This window comes from Amphiura filiformis, chromosome 15, assembly GCF_039555335.1.
Source record: "Amphiura filiformis chromosome 15, Afil_fr2py, whole genome shotgun sequence".
NCBI lineage: Eukaryota > Metazoa > Echinodermata > Ophiuroidea > Amphilepidida > Amphiuridae > Amphiura > Amphiura filiformis.
In genome coordinates this window covers 23,948,077-23,964,680 of record NC_092642.1, presented here as the reverse complement: position 1 = coordinate 23,964,680, position 16,604 = coordinate 23,948,077, and the positions used below count along the sequence as shown (strand labels likewise).

At 38.2% G+C, this 16,604-nt stretch overlaps 1 protein-coding gene across 1 annotated transcript in view; it reads left to right on the top strand.

The window, feature by feature from the left end:
* LOC140170822 (uncharacterized) overlaps positions 1-16,604 on the top strand; it is a 116,271-nt gene that overhangs the window by 4,224 nt on the left and 95,443 nt on the right. Inside the window, exons 2-3 of the mRNA XM_072194040.1 lie at positions 6,579-6,657; positions 16,249-16,383. Coding sequence (XP_072050141.1) covers positions 6,579-6,657; positions 16,249-16,383 — 214 coding nt within the window. The remainder of the gene's footprint in view (positions 1-6,578; positions 6,658-16,248; positions 16,384-16,604) is intronic.

Sequence of the window (16,604 nt, the reverse complement as noted above, 5' to 3'; positions counted from 1 at the left end):
CATTAGTCACGATTATGCACTTTCAGTTTCCCACGCGTTTGAACGGGAATTGGATTGCGTACTTTTTCGATGTCTAGTGAGCAAATTTTTTCTTTTTTTTTTGAAAATGATGTCAAATTTTCTATTCTATATTGTTTGGTAATAATGTCTTTTGCCAATAGTATGTTTAAAGTTGTAATTTTGTGTTTTTGATCGCAAAGATCGGATATTTTCGTTCCCGATTCGAATACTGAACCCTTCGCAAGGGTGCCGATTTCGGCAGAACTTTGACGATAATTTTGCCTTTTTGGACACTTAAATGCTTTCGATCCTTAATTTTGTTTCAACCGAGTCTAAAATTATCAAGCACAATACAGTTGGTACCACATTTATATACATTGATGAAGTTTCAAACCGGCGCAAATCGTTAAGTGTGTATTTCCCATTGACATCCAAAATGGCGTAAGCCAGTCCTCAATTCGCCACTTGCACGGTTCCGCCATTATGCACTATATGCGGGGAGAGCCTCGAACTGGCAGCATACATGAAAGGAAGAATTACGTAACCTTACACAGAATGTTATATGACTGGTTCAATTCCCATTCATGTATGCTGCCAGTTCGAGGCTCTCCCCGCACATAGTGCATAATGGCGGAACGTGCAAGTAAATATACATAGGTACGGCGTATATTCAGCATCGAAGTGGTTACGTAATTCTCTTGGTTACCGGATCACGCTATTTTGATATCCTTCGAGTACCATATACTTTGTGTGGTGATTGTTTCGATCGTAGTTCATTACTCTGGCGCGTGATCCCGTTGGCATAGTAACATTACGTAACTTCGATACTGAATAGGACTGGCAAGCGAGTCTATGTCATCATCATAAACATTTAAAATTCAGGTCCCACAAAAATACAGTAATTGTGCAAAAGAGGACATAAATAATTTCTTTCTGCAACCATAATGGGCCGCAATATATCACTAACCGCATAGTCCGAGGCAAGGTTCATTATTGTCAGGGTTAGGGTCTTAGGGTTAGGGTCTTATGGTTAGGGTTAGGGGTTAGGGGTTAGGGTTAGGGGTTAGGGTTAGGGTTAGGGATTAGGGTTAGGATTATATTCGTATTTATTATACTAGTATATTGTGTGTATGCAGTTTATTCCGTAATCAATAAGTATCATAAACAAACACCTTTCTGGCACAGCGAATCATAGCACAGTCGTGTAGGCATTAGACTATGGATACAAAGGTTGTGGGTTCGAACCCCAGGTAAACCGTTATAGAATTTTAATTCTATCGATTTCTTTTATTTTATTAAGTAAGAGGAAATAATAATGGTAATAAACTCGTGTTATATCTAGCCTCATAGGCCTATTAATTACATGAATGTACTATGTGTTATCGCATTGTGGCCCATTATGGTTACAGAAAGAAATAACGCACGCCGGCAACTAGACTACTATACAAAAAAATAGTATCAAATCTTTCCTGCTCAATCAATATAATACTTGCAAATAGATCATAGTTTACTAATCTAATCCTGTAATATAGACCTGTTATATCACCTGTATTTGCATGTAGAGTCTATACACGGTTTGTTATGGTAGGGATTAGTGTCCGATCTCTGTAATGTAATGTAAACACAGCCAAAAAAGAAAGTCTCCAGTAGTTCCATCCCCATTTAATCAGAGCCTGATGAGTTTATGGCAAAATAATTTATATGATAGTTTTCTATACACTTTCCTTCAAAGGTTGATACCAAATTTGATATCAAAAGTTTAATCATCGTGAGCATAGAAACCGTTGTTTGGAAATTCGCGCAATTTTAAAAATGACATAGGGAATTGTATCACGTAGCAGAGCTAGCGTGAGTGCCAAGAATTACGTCGCCTGAATAGGCCGGCAGGTTAAAGGTTTACCCATGCATGTCAAAATGCAAATCAAATACCCCGCTCTTTCAATTGTGCACAGGCAAGTGTACAATGATTCCTGTACAGGTTGCTTCAGGCCACATAATAAGCTGATACCATGCATTGGATTTTGCGTGGTCAATTCGTAATTTGTCATTTTTAAAATTGCACGAATTTCCAAACAACGGCTCCTATGCTCATGATGATTAAACTTTTTATATCAAATTTGGTATCAACGTTTGAAGGAAAGTGTATAGAAAACTATTATATAAATTATGTTGCCATAAACTCATCAGACTCTGATTAAATGGGGATGGAACTACTGGAGACTTTCTTTTTTGGCTGTGTTTAAATGAAGCATATTGATATGCAGGAAGAATCGATCAGGGCGCTATCTATTAGGGAAAGATAAACACTATTCAAAATATCAATAGACAAGAAGAAAGGGATGTAGAGATTTGTAATTGAGTCATGCATGATTTAACAGAAGGTTCTTTCCAATTCCCAAACGTAATGTGTTCACCTGTCTCTGAAATTTATGGATAGAGTGGCACAAGTGGTCACCTATCTACATTATCCTCATGTATAGGAATGACGATGATGGTAAAATGATCGAGTGGTCTTCTCCGGTCCGGGGTTCTCCGGTAGAGTAAAATTAGAGCAAATATCTGCAAATCATGAGTTATAACATTCATGCACGATCAGGAAATAAAATAATTAGAACCGAGCTACATCATAGCTTCATTATATGATCATCATGATCATATAACGAGAATGCATGACTGTGACGCACAATCCAAAATAATATATGTTTTTAGATATCTGTTTCAATTTGTCACGATAACATGAGGGAATGATTTTGTTTTGTCAGACTTAAAGGAGGACGGTTCGCCATTATGTTCTTTGACTTCTTTCCCTTACGGCTGAACGACCTTAAGCCTAAAAATGCTTCATATTTTACATGGCAATGACTTTGAAAGATGCACAATTGGACGAAAATTGTCAAATAGGGCGGCTAGCATCCCACGCGGCTAGCATCCCACGGAGGGGTTGGGTTGTGGCAGCCCTTTCCCCTTGGCTACACCATTGTATAATTATGTGATGTCACGATGGGAAACTCTGTACAGCCCTGCCACAGTGAGCCTCGCTATACAGCCTTGCTCCATGCACCGGAGCAAGAATGATGGATATTGGTCAGTTTTTCATTGTGGTTTACCACTAATTGCCAACCTCCCCTTGTTCATTAATATACTTTGTTACAAATTAGTACATTACACGTGCTTTCATTTCATGCCCTGTGGGGCTCTTCTATATATTAGCCATTGTTAGCTGCAAGTCTTTACTTTAAAAGTTGCGGCCTTTGTCAGAGTTGCGCGAGGCTGTATAGCTAATACCGGGGTTTTCCCAGCGTTATATCATTGATATAACAGCCAAAACAGTGTGTAATTGTGCATGAAGGAATAATCACTTTTGACACATTTCAGCTTTAATACAATATCCGAACAAATTAGCCATGGAATTTTACACGGATAGTGGACAATGATGCGCTTTCAACTGATCTGCTGATACTAAAAGGTTCATGAAACAAGTAGACTAAGTCAATGTAATGGCTCAATCACTCTTCTTAATTTTTATTTTTACCAGTGAAACATTTGGGCCTGCTCTCATTGCATGCATTAGAACAGTTCAATTTTATTGAGTGGCCTGATCGGGTAGGTAGTTTTTTAACATTTCGAAAGCTAAAGAATCGCAAAGTAGCGTGCAGATATATATTTTGGCAGAAGGCCTATTTTGTAGGCCTAGTATTAAACCTAATGTACCTTTATTGGCTAGTAAAGTTGACTCATATCAACAGTTAAGTTCGCACCTACGATAGGTTAATATTTCCGTTAACCTTACGTTATACTGATTATTCTATCAGAAAGAGTGAGCCCGGGGAGTGAGCGTGGTGGTGGTGGACGGTGTGAGTTGAGTTACTTCACACCAGGTCTAGGTCTATTATTATAATAGAATACACAAAAAATAGAATAATCCAGGGAGAATAATCTCTCATCGTCCCAGTTGTCAGTGATAATTTTGTTAATTCAAATCAAATAATGTTTGTTTGTTAATTATCAGTTTTAATTATTAAATATATAGTTTGCTTGTTTTTATTCTTTGACATGTTTGATGTTTGTGCAAGTGACGAGAATTGTTTGCTTTATATGGTGCATGGGTACAATTCTGGTTTACCCTGCGCACCCTGTGTTTTAGGTACAATTTTGGTTTACCCTACGCACCCTGTGTTTTAGGGTTTTACGTTATGTTTTAGGGTTAGAGTTAGGGTTAGGATTATGGTTAGGCAGGATTATACTTGTGCATACCAAAATTATTCTGAAGGGAAGAAAGAACGACAGAAAGAAAGAAAGAAAGAATGAAAGAACGAAAGAACGAAAGAACTAAAGAAAGAAAGAAAGAAAGAAAGAAGGAAAGAGAAACAAACGGCAAACAAACACAAAGAAAGAAACACAAACAAACAAACAAGCAAACAAACAAACAAATAAAGTAAATGCCGCTTAGGCCTAGGCCTATATAGAATAAGCTCGTTTTCAAAACTTTTGTTTATTCTGTTGTGAAAGTTCGATTATAGGCCAGATGATGTTCGTGATGTTCAAGTTATAAGTTACAACGGGTCAGCAAATTTTAGTATAATAACCCTGTTGTTTTGTGTTGTTATATGCAACGGCCTTGTCGATTATATATTCCTTCCTTTGTCCTTTCTTGTTCTGGCTAATTGTCGGGGATATTTTCAGAGTATCATGTTATTGAATTATTTGGAATAATAGTGTTATAGACCTACACACGATCACAATCTATAGGCGCTGGAAGGAAATATCGATTTTCTCAAAATGAATGAATGAACGAATGAACAAACGAACGAACGAACGAACGAACGAAAGAACGAACGAACGAAAGAATGAATGATGAATGAATGAAAGAATGAATGATAAATTATAGATGATAAATCAATCAATCAATCGATCGATCGATCAATCAATCAATCAATCAATCAATCAATCAATCAATCAATCAATCAATCAATCAATCAATCAATCAATCAATCAATCAATCAATCAATAAACCAATCAATCGATCGATCGATCGATCGACCAATCAATCAACCAACCAACCAACAAGTGAATGAGCAATCGATCGATTGTTTGATAAATATTATATACTAGGCGGTTACCCGTATTTCGCGGTTCTCGGCTGTCATAGTTATTGGCTTCTCAACCGTAGGTCTGACAAAAAGGTCACAGTGGAACTTTTGTTTGTTAGTCCAATTTCCACCTACCCACCAAGTATGCGCTCCATAGACAATTTGACATTTTTACCTTTTTGACCTTTGACCTCTTAACCGTAGGTCTGAAGAAAAGATCACCGTGGAAACTTTGATTGTTAGTCCAAGGTCCACCCACCCACCAAGTTTTAGTTCCAGAGGGGCAATTTGAAATTTTGACCTTTCTTGATCTATGACCTCTTAACCGTAGGTCTGACGAAAAGGTCACCGTGGAAACTTTTGTTTGTTAGTCCAAGGTCCACCCACCAACCAAGTTTGAGATCCATAGGGACAATTAAAAATTTTGACATTTCTTGACCTATGACCTCTTAACCGTAGGTCTGACGAAAAGATCACTGTGGAAACTTTTGTTTGTTAGTCCAAGGTCCACCCACCCACCAAGTTTGAGCTCAATGGGAGCAATTTGAAATTATTACCTTTCTTGACGTATGACCTCTTAACCGTAGGTATGACGAAAAGGTCACCGTGGCAACTTTTGTTTGTTAGTCCAAGGTCCACCCACCCACCAAGTTTTAGCTCCATAAGAGCAATTTGAAATTGTTAACTTTCTTGACCTATGACCTCTTAACCGTAGGTATGATGAACAGGTCACCGTGGAAACTTTTGTTTGTTAGTCCAAGGTCCACCCACCCACCAAGTTTGAGCTCCATAGGGGCAATTTGAAATTGTTACCTTTCTTGACCTATGACCTCTTAACCGTAAGTAAAACAAAAAGGTCATTGTGGAAACTTTTATTTGTTATTCCAAGTTCCATCCACCCACCAAGTTTGAGCTTCATAGGGGCAGTTTGAAATTTTTACCTTTCTTGACCTTTGACCTCCTAACCGTTGGTCTGACGAAAAGGTCAATGTGGAAACTTTTGTTTGATAGTCCAAGGTCAACACAATGGCATGGCTAGATTTGCCATTTAAAGTATTTGAAATTAGACTTCAATTGAACTTGACCCCGTCCTTGACCTTTGACCTTAAAAAATATAAACTCGTTCATCCTCATACCAAGCTGCACCCACCCACCAAGTTTGAGCCCCGTACGACATACGGTGGCCTCACATTAGCAGTCACAGACAGACAAACAGACAACTCTACAGAGAATAGCGTATTATTATATAGATAAATTTAATATGCAGATACTCATTCAATTGATTGAAAAATAATTATGAGCTTACATTTGATACCGAAATCTGCATTCGGATAGGGTAATGTGTGGGAGGGGGAAGAAAGCTGCCAATTGCAAATTGGGTGGCCCCCAAAAGACAAAAAAGAAACAAACAAAAAAATCACTGCCCGGGATAAAGAAATAAAGTCTTAGAAGAGCTATTGATAATTGTTTCTACCTATTTCTTTTCAGATCTCACTTGCAGATAATTTAAATGGTTTGAACTTAAAAAGGAAACACAAAGAAAAGAAACTACACACACCAAAATATGGTAAGTTCCACATTTTTTTTTTTTTTGTGCGTGGTCATCCCAGAAAAGTTTTTGTAATGACGAGCTGTAAATACCGGTGGGAGTGGCTTGGGCTGCATCAACGCATGCGCTGACAAGCTTGCAACATGTAATTGGAAATTGAAATATTCAAGAATTTTCTACCGCGATAATTGCTTGATTTTCGTCTAATATACATTCAGGTATGGTTATATAATTGGGGTATGAAAGATATTCAGGTAATGATTTAGATTTGAACGGAATCAAAAGAGACGATAAATACATACGAAATAATCAAGTTGAGAAATCTGTATAACTATTAGTATTACTAGCTCGTTCACGTAGCGGTTTCGTTTAGTCCAAATAATCAGACCCAGAACAAGATATTAATTTCTGACATGATCCTGTACTGGGTCTGAACTGTTTCCATATGAAATCTTGATGGCAAATTGGACAATAGAAGCACATGGTTCTACGTGACAGCTTTTTAATCCCTATTCATGTTACGTGAATCACGCTATTGTGGACCATCCTTTTTTGAAACATCAAGAAACAACTTGAACTTGACTGTTGACGACAGCGCGACGGACACAGATTATCAACCAAGACATTCAAACGTCAAGAAGAACATCAGAGCCTTAGTTATCAACTTCCAGAGTATTAAGAACAAGATAGCCGACATAGAAGCATTAATAGAGTTGTATGCTCCTGATGTCATCCAAGGAACAGAGACCTGGTTAACGCCTAACATCAAGACATCAGAAATAATACCAGACAGCTACATCACCTACCGCAAAGATAGGTTGTCTGATAGTCATGGTGGAGTGCTATTTGCTCACAAGAAAGATCTGATTGTTACACACCGGCGTGAACTTGACAGTGACTACGAAATTTTATGGAACCAAATTGAACTTAAGGGAGAAGATCTCTTCTTTTGGGGACTTACTACAAGCCTAGGCATGATGATAATGAAGCCGTTAAAGGGCTTGAGGACTCACTGGACAAGATAAATTCTACCAAGAAAACAATGGACGTTATAGTGGCTGGGGATGTAAACCAACCCAACATAGATTGGAAATCCAACAGTATCATACCTGATCACTGGGCTTCAAAGGAAGTCGCAACCAACCTACTTCAGGTCGTCGCTGAAAATGGTCTGCATCAGAATGTTTCTGAACCAACCAGAGGTAATAACATCTTAGACGTGGTCCTAACAAACAGTGACAACCTAGTCGGAGCCGAAGTAGTTCCGGGAATTAGCGACCACAGTATCGTTATGGTTGATATCAACTTAGCCGCCCAGCGTAAGAAGATACCAAGGCGTAAAGTCTACATCAGAAACAAAGCTGACAAAGAGAAAATCCTGGAAGATCTAGGAACTTCCAACAGACTTACCGATTGTGAAAGACCAAACTGTTCAAGCGAAATACGACATGATAGAGAAAGAAATCAAAGGCGTGATGGACAAACATGTTCCAACCAAATTCACTTCAATAGACTCTCATTACCATGGTTGGCAGAGAACAAAGGCGCTTATGTAGAGCCAAACAGAGGAGGTATAACAAAGCAAAAAGATCTGGGAATCCCAAACACTGGGAGGACTACACAGCCATCTCAAACAAGCTGAAAAAGAATCTTAAGCAAGCTAGAAACACGTATGTCAACAATCATCTCAAAGACACCTTTGAAGAGAACCCAAAGAAGTTCTGGTCTTTCATCAAAAAGTGCGGCAGGAAGAAGTCGGAATTCGGACTTGAAGGTTAACAACAGAATCCTAAGTGATAGTAAACAGAAAACTGAAGCATTTAGCCACCAGTTCGCCAGCGTGTTTACAGAAAAGAAAAAAACCGAAATTCCTGATCTGGGTGAGAGCCCTTACCCTGACATGATTCACATAAAGGTGACTGAAGAAGGAGTTCTCAAGCTGTTACAGAACTTGGATCCGTGTAAAGCACCTGGTCCAGACCAGATACCACCTTGGATGCTTAAGTTATCAGCGCCTGCGCTGGCTCCTGTACTAGCAGATGTTTTCCAAGATTCTATTGACCAAGGTATCACCCCACACCAATGGAGAAAGGCGAATATTACACCTATATTTAAGAAAGGGATAAGTCAAAGCCAGAGAACTACAGACCGGTGTCCCTGACCAGCATCATAAGTAAGATCATTGAACATATCATCCACTCTCAAATAATGAGGCACTCGGACAGACATAGGATTCTTACCAGCAAGCAACACGGGTTTAGAGCTCAGCATTCTACCGAATCACAGCTGATCCTGACAATCCATGACATAACAGCCAATCTGGAGAAAGGAAACATTGCCCAACTTGCTATCCTCGACTTTGCGAAAGCATTCGACAAAGTGCCCCATGAACGACTGCTGAATAAGATGCACTACTATGGTATCAGAGGCTCATTGCACTCGTGGATGAGAAGCTTCCTCACCACAAGGACCCAGCGTGTTGTCATCGATGGAGTTGCTTCATCTGATAAACAAGTCATTTCCAGCGTCCCTCAGGGGAAAGTCATCGGTCCACTTGGATTTTTGATCTTCATCAACGATCTACCATGGAGAGTTGAGAACCATGTACGGTTGTTCGCAGATGACTGCGTATTATACACGTTTGGTAACACCGAAGATGAACTTCTCGCTCTTCAAGAAGATCTGAACCGACTTGAAGACTGGCAAGACCAATGGAAGATGAAGTTCAACCCAGGGAAATGTAAAGTCATGCAAATCACTACCAAAAGAAATCCCCTAAGCCAAAGTTCAAATTTTGTGGAGAGGAACTTGAAGAAGTAAATGACCATCCATACCTAGGAGTTCAACTAGACAGTAACATGAAATGGACTTCACATATAAACCAAATCACAGCCAAGGCAAACAGAACGCTTGGTTTTGTAAAGAGAAACCTCTGGTTCACCACCCAGGAAATCAAAGCCACAGCCTACACAACACTCATAAGACCGACTTTGGAATATGCATCATGTGCATGGGACCCCCACACCCAAGTAGACATCAAGAAGGTCGAAAGCATACAGAGAAGAGCAGCTAGATTCACCATGAACAACTACAAGAGAGATAGCAGCGTAACCAGTATGCTGAACACTCTGGAGTGGGACTCGCTGCAAGAAAGGCGAGAAAATCAAGACTTGCCATGATGTTCAAGATCCAGAACGGACTTGTGGGCATTGACCGAGACACATACCTCACAGACTGCAACGACACCAGGACAAGGACATACTCAAGAACCAAACTGCAAAGGGGCAACGCAACCAAAGATGTTTACAAATACTCCTACTTCCCACGCACGACTACAGACTGGAACACCCTGACCGAAGACATCACGACAGCACCAACCCTACCCAGTTTCAAGAGGAGGCTCGCAAAATTTGTTTTTTTCGCACACTCTCACATTATTCGCAGCACATTTCGACCTGACCTAAAGAAATTCCACCAAAGTTGGCGATAATACGACTTTTGTTAGTTGAAACTGCCGACTCAACCGTATCCAGATCCAGATCCTTCTGATACTTGAGTGTTTGGATAAGCGGAACGGTCTTTTGTCTACCTCTCTGTTTGTAAACAAACCAGGAGGTCGATAAATCGTCCTCCTCGCCGAATCACGAAAGTTAGCGTAATAATACGGCACTCGTTGTCCCACTGGCCTACTTACTAACGTAGATTGCCTGGCGATCGGAGTGTTATCGTCAGAGCACCTCGGACTATATGACTATAAGCTTCAATCTAGTACGCATAATCAGACCCAGATGATCAGATCGAACAAAATATTCATTTCTGACATGATCGTGTTCTGGGTCTCAACTGTGTTCATTCAAAATCTTGATGTCAAATTGGACAAAAGAAGCACTATTGTGGACCATCCTTAGTTTTGTCAAGTTTTGATACTTGAGTATTTGGTCACAAGCGGAACAGTTTTGACAGGCCTTTTGTCTACCTCTAGACTCTGACTCTGTTTGTAAACAAACGAGGAGGTCGAAATTGTCTTCCTCACCGAATCACTGAAAGTCAGCGTAATAGTACGGCACTACCTTCAATCATGACCTTACCGTAGCTGAAATTTTCAAATACTATTCAGCAAAGTACTTCAGCGGTGTCCGTATGCCCTGTCTGATTATCACATAAAAAGAACAAGGTCACACATTGCAATGCAGCTTGACCAGCGAATGATGTGCCGATGTGATGATGACGTGATTTAATTAGCCAATCAGAATCCCACTTCCATATACGTCACAAACTGCACCAGATTTACAAGTTCTGAGAACACGATCATGTCAGTAAAATGAATATTTTGTTCTGGTACTGATTGTGAGGCTGATCGGTTTAATCATGGACAGACATTTTTAAAATTGATAGAAAAACAGGCTGGTAAAAACAAAGGTCTGACTCTGACATTTAGTTGTTTTATGTTTTATGGTGAAGAGTACGTATCATTAGCCCTATTGAAAATTGAAAATAATTGGCAGGTATAATTTTTTACTAAAAATAGAACAAAAGAAATGTTTGCGTCACGGACAGACGAGATAGAAATAGGTTCCCCTACTTTTCAGTACTCTTTTGTCATTTCTATCTAAACCAATCAATACTTACCAAATACTTTCCAGGACAAATAGTAGCCAAGAAACATGGCTTGGTTACCTGATACACAGATATTGGAAACAAGATTCATCTTTTGCAGGAGAATGTGACAAATTTTGTCACAACAGACACAAATGCTAACCAGAGGAGCATCTTTTAAAATTGTCATTTATTTACCCCTTAGTTGAAGCAGCTCCAGTAACTGTACATTGCATATATTGTTTTAATGTTAATTACGTTAATCTCTGCCTTCATGATACTATTTTGCCAACAGTGCAATTAACATATATTGCCTTTGATTTTTCGCTATAATCTCAAATTCACCACTGGCTCAAATCAGATGGTATCAAAGATATTTGCAGTTTCATAACTAAAATAAAATAAATGGTAAAACATGAATTAATCAGAATTGGGACCAACTTCATAAGCCAAAATTGGATGATAAACAAAACCACAAAAACAAAAGGCAAGTACTAAATAGTGAGCGTTCTTTAGTGATAATAGTATGATGTTTTAATAGCTAGAAATTGATGATTATGAAGTTCCTTCAGCCAATAATAAGTTGATATAATATCATGAAGAAAAGTAAGACACAAATAACGTAATAAACATTGATATAAATTTCAGAAAAAGTCAATAAAATGAACAATTTTTTTTGGAGAAAATTATAATATAGTGGAGTCGGCAACTTTAATGTTTCCAATATCTACCATATCTGCTCTGCTTTCAAAAAAGCAACAAAATCAAAGGAAATAATGAAAAAAATTTGATTAAAGTTTTGAAATCCAATTGGCATCTTTTTCATGAGAGTTGGCCATATGGTAAGGTTGAAATACATTTAAGTACAAAATGTAAGGCTGAATGTTGTATATTTTCTCTTACCCCACTTGCTGAAACACATGTACAGATCTAAAAAAAATCGACCAACCCACTCCTTTCTACCCCATGTTGGCAGAGGCATGCACAGCACATTGAAAGTGGGGGGGCCAGGTTGTTCAGTTCCCCGGAGTGGAGTCTGATTTAGGCGTGTAAGGTGCGGTTTTAGCGTTTTCCCCAAATTTCCCCCGAATGACCAACAAAAGTGGGGGGAATGTGCCCCCCTGCCCCCCTTTGCGCATGCCACTGCATGTCTGGGCAAACAAAGATTTTATTTTTTTGGCCTTATACATAGACTTTTGTAAAAACACTTTTTTTACAGTCTATCATATATAAATATACAAATTTTCCAAGAAAATTTGACCCATTTTATACCCAAAGCCCATGTATTTTTTAACACAACTTTGAATTTGGGCACCAGTCAAGTGAAACTGAAGTTTGTTTGTTTGTTTGTTTTCTTTTTTCGCCAGAAGAAAGCGACTCAGGAAGCAACCACCATGGTCATTTGTATTGAGTATCAGGGATTTAAATTGGCTTATATCATAATGATCAATGTTAATGATTGAATCTGTCAATCTGGCATTATGTCAACCCTGATTAAGTCTTATTAAAATATATATTGAAATATCTAAACCTAGCTATAAGTGAAAGGATATACCCACCCACATGTCATTTATGACACAATCAAGTTGTGAAAGTACTTTCAAAGAAAATCACCAGCACACAAGCATAAAGTAATATCAAAACACAACATTTTGTGTAAGCTTGTCAATTGTGATTGCTATGACAATTGGCATCAGTTGATAACAGTCATGGGAAATGACAACTAGCATTAAGTGGTATCTACATGAGAAGCAGAAGCTTAGAGGTTCAGAACTCTTGAAAATTCAGTCAGGGGTTTCTGCCATGTGTATGCATAGGGGTTTGATACTCACCTTAAACCCCGAGATATTTAGGTGGTTTTGCTTTCAAACCTCTGAAGGTTTGTGCCATGCAGTGGCAGCACCACAGGGGGGGGCATGGGTGGGCAAATGCCCCCAGTCAGAACTCTTGCCCCCCTGTTGCCGCCCAATAAAACCCAAAATTAGCAAATTTCCACTTTTTACGGCAATTTTGCGCAAAATTTGTTGATTCCCCCCTGAATTTCACTTTGCCCCCTCAATGCCCCCCCCCTCGAAAAAATTCCTGGCATCTCCACTGGTGCCACATGTGATGTTTGAGGGTGCCATTCAGAGGTTCACTTACTGTATGGCTGTGCAAAGTGCTGGTTCAATTCCTGTTTCCATAATTGGTGACCGAATTAAAGAGACTAGTTTGCGCCTGACGTCCTGTCAACCAGACTAAACATGCTGTACTGCATGCAGGTCAGCAACCAACCACACCATGACGTTGCCCTGAAGTCAGATGCAAACTAGTCTTTTTAATTTGGTCTTCAATTATAGTTGAGTCTACACCCCAAGCACATGTTAGTCACTTTGGGGTGCCAGTGTGGTCTTTGCAGGGGGGTTGAACCCCTGAAATGAGTTAGTAAATGTTGCTAAGTACCACATGGACACAACTCAAGATTGACTTTAGGATTTCATTTGTACAATTGGAAGTTCAAATCTTTGGAGGTTCATGCCGTCTGAACGTGGCTATTGAAAAGAAATAAAAAAGTGCAATAAAGTATGGGAGGTGGGGTTCCTGGTGAGTGGAACATGACTCATTTGGAAGTGAATGTATTAAATGTTTTCATTGTATTATAAAATTAATAACTAATAACATGAGTGATCTCATACAAATTTTATCACTGTATATGCACCCTAATCTTCTAATATCATTGTTTTTAAATTCGAAGTTCATTGCCCATATTTAGCTACATGCAAGCAAAGCAAAACAAAATATAGTAACATACTTTGGTCCGAGTCGTAAGGGCTCTGGGGTGGTAATCCCCCCTTTTTTTTTGCTTCTCAATTTATTCATCAAATATTGATGGAAGAGGATGTAGGGTATAAAGGCTGTGTTTCACCTCAGTCAAAAATTTGATTGCAATTATTTAAACAGAACTGATGAAGTAATATTGGTACATCCTATGTACATGTATATATACACCAATTTTATGATTATTATTTATATTATAAAACTAATTATGTCTTCCTTGATTAGGCAAAAACAAAAGAAACATGTTTGTTTCCAGTAGCAGGTCTGAAAAGTGCAATGCACAATGCGTTTTTTATATTCTTTTATGAATTAAAAAAACTGCAATGTGGTTTAAAAAGAAGGAATAAAGAAGAAATAAACACATAAGATTTAAAGAAAATAAAACAGACAATAATCCAAATGCTCACAAAACTATCCATGCATTAAACAAAATTCAAATAAGATTAATACAAAAATTCAAGTTCAAATTTAGCGCAACTTTGAAAAATTTGCACCAAAAATGGTTGAAAAATGTTTAATTTTCAAAAAGATCATAATAAGATTTACCCAAATTTCAAAATATGTTTGGTGAAGTTGATTAAAATTCAAAAAAAATAAAAAATGGGTCCTGCATATTTTTATTTAGTTTTTAAAAATGTGTTTTTTTTTACTGAAGAATTTTTTGTTATGTGGTCCACAAAACATTTGGGTCAAAAACGTTTTTTTTTTCTTAGGGGGGGGGGGGAGATTTTCTCAAAAAAATAACACTTTTGCACAAATTTGACATCACAGATAATTTCATCAAGTCTTTGCCATTTTTATATATACTTTTTATATACCAGTTATTAGACCAACAATTTAGCAGTTATGAGCCACAAAAGTTTCCACGGTTTCCCTCACTTTTTAGCTTCAGTCTTTCTGCAAATTTCACTGTTTTGAAAAATACTCCTACTCCTAAGGCAGAGCTCCTAGGGTATATTTTGCATGAGAAGGTCTCAAATGTTCCTTATACTTTCCTCAATACTTCCTTAGCTATTTCTGCAGGTGCAAATCATCTGGTGGTAGTGCATGCAATGATAGTCATTTGTGTGAGTCATGATTGAAGAAATTTGGTTGAATTATGGTTAAATTGGCTGCGGGTATAATCTTTCAAAATTATGTCATATCAATGTAGTATGACTTCCTATCTGAATAATTATATAAACTTTTGACATTTGTCAACTTCCACTTTCATATGTGATGCAGATGGTAACAAGGATATGGGCACCTGTGACCTGATTCTGGTAAAACTGAAATTCATGGCACATTGGCTCCGGGGACCCATTCAAAATGACCCTACGGGGGCGGGCCGCAAACAGGGGTAGCATTTTCGGCCTTCTGGTATATCAATGACCTATTTTGGTATATGAATGGGTCCTTTTTCAAAATTTTCTCAATTTTTTAGGAAAACAGCCCAATTTTTCATTAATCTAGCCAAAATTTTCATAAAATTTTGGGAAAATTGGTAAAAACTAAGACAATTTTGGTTAAATTTGGCCGAAAATTTTGACTTTTGGTATATCAATGGGTCCAAATTTCTTGAAAAAATTGGTATATTTATGGGTCCACTTTCAAAATCTCAGCGGCACGTCCCTACCAAAACCAAACTTGAGTACCCCCCCGGGCATTGGCTATTCCAGTTGAAATCCTTATACCCCCTGTTGGAAGACATGACCTTATTCTCCCGTACAGGGGGTGTAGATTAAGGTCATGTAAGGTCTAGGGGAGTATGGATTTCAACTGGAATGACCCATTGGATATTTTATTTGTACCCTCTCTGTAGGGATTGGATTGCGGCATTTGCACAGTATTTTTTGTGGGACCTGAGAGCACATAAGACACACCAAATTGCATTTTGAATTTGAAGAATGTCCTTCTGATATGAAATAATTCTTGATTTTTGAAATTTGCGATAAATAATGCAAATTTTATGCAAATTATTAAAAAAAATTTTTTGACATTTAACAGTCCTCAAAGTAAACATTATGAGTCTAATAATATGTACTTAAAGTGTATGTGGATGGGAGGAAACGCCGACCATCATTTGAAAATTTTGACCTTTCTTATTGAAGATATACATTTTTCCCCCAAAAGACCTAAATTTTTTAGGACTTTTGATATAAATGATCAGCTAACAAAGTAACATATACAAGTGAATCTTTTTGCTTTATTTTACAGTGTCAACACGTAAAAGTCGTCAGAAGAGAGATGTGTTGGAAGACTGGATGGTAGGAGGCGATTCAGGGGAACGGTCAAGGAGATCAGGAAAACCACGAAAACCAAACCCAGTCGTAGTTAATAATACACCACAAAGTAAGCAATTGACTTTATAATGATAATTTATTAATAAGTAACATTATGGGCTTCAGGAACAGTATCTTCTATACTGTGTCTCGTCTCAAGTTGAGAGTAATGCCATGTTGGTTGGATTTCACAGTGGCAGATCCAAATCGGTGTTCAGTTGCGTCGCCAGCATATGGACAAAGCGCCCTTCTACGCATGTGTATGGGCTCGATTTTAATCTACCACTTTGA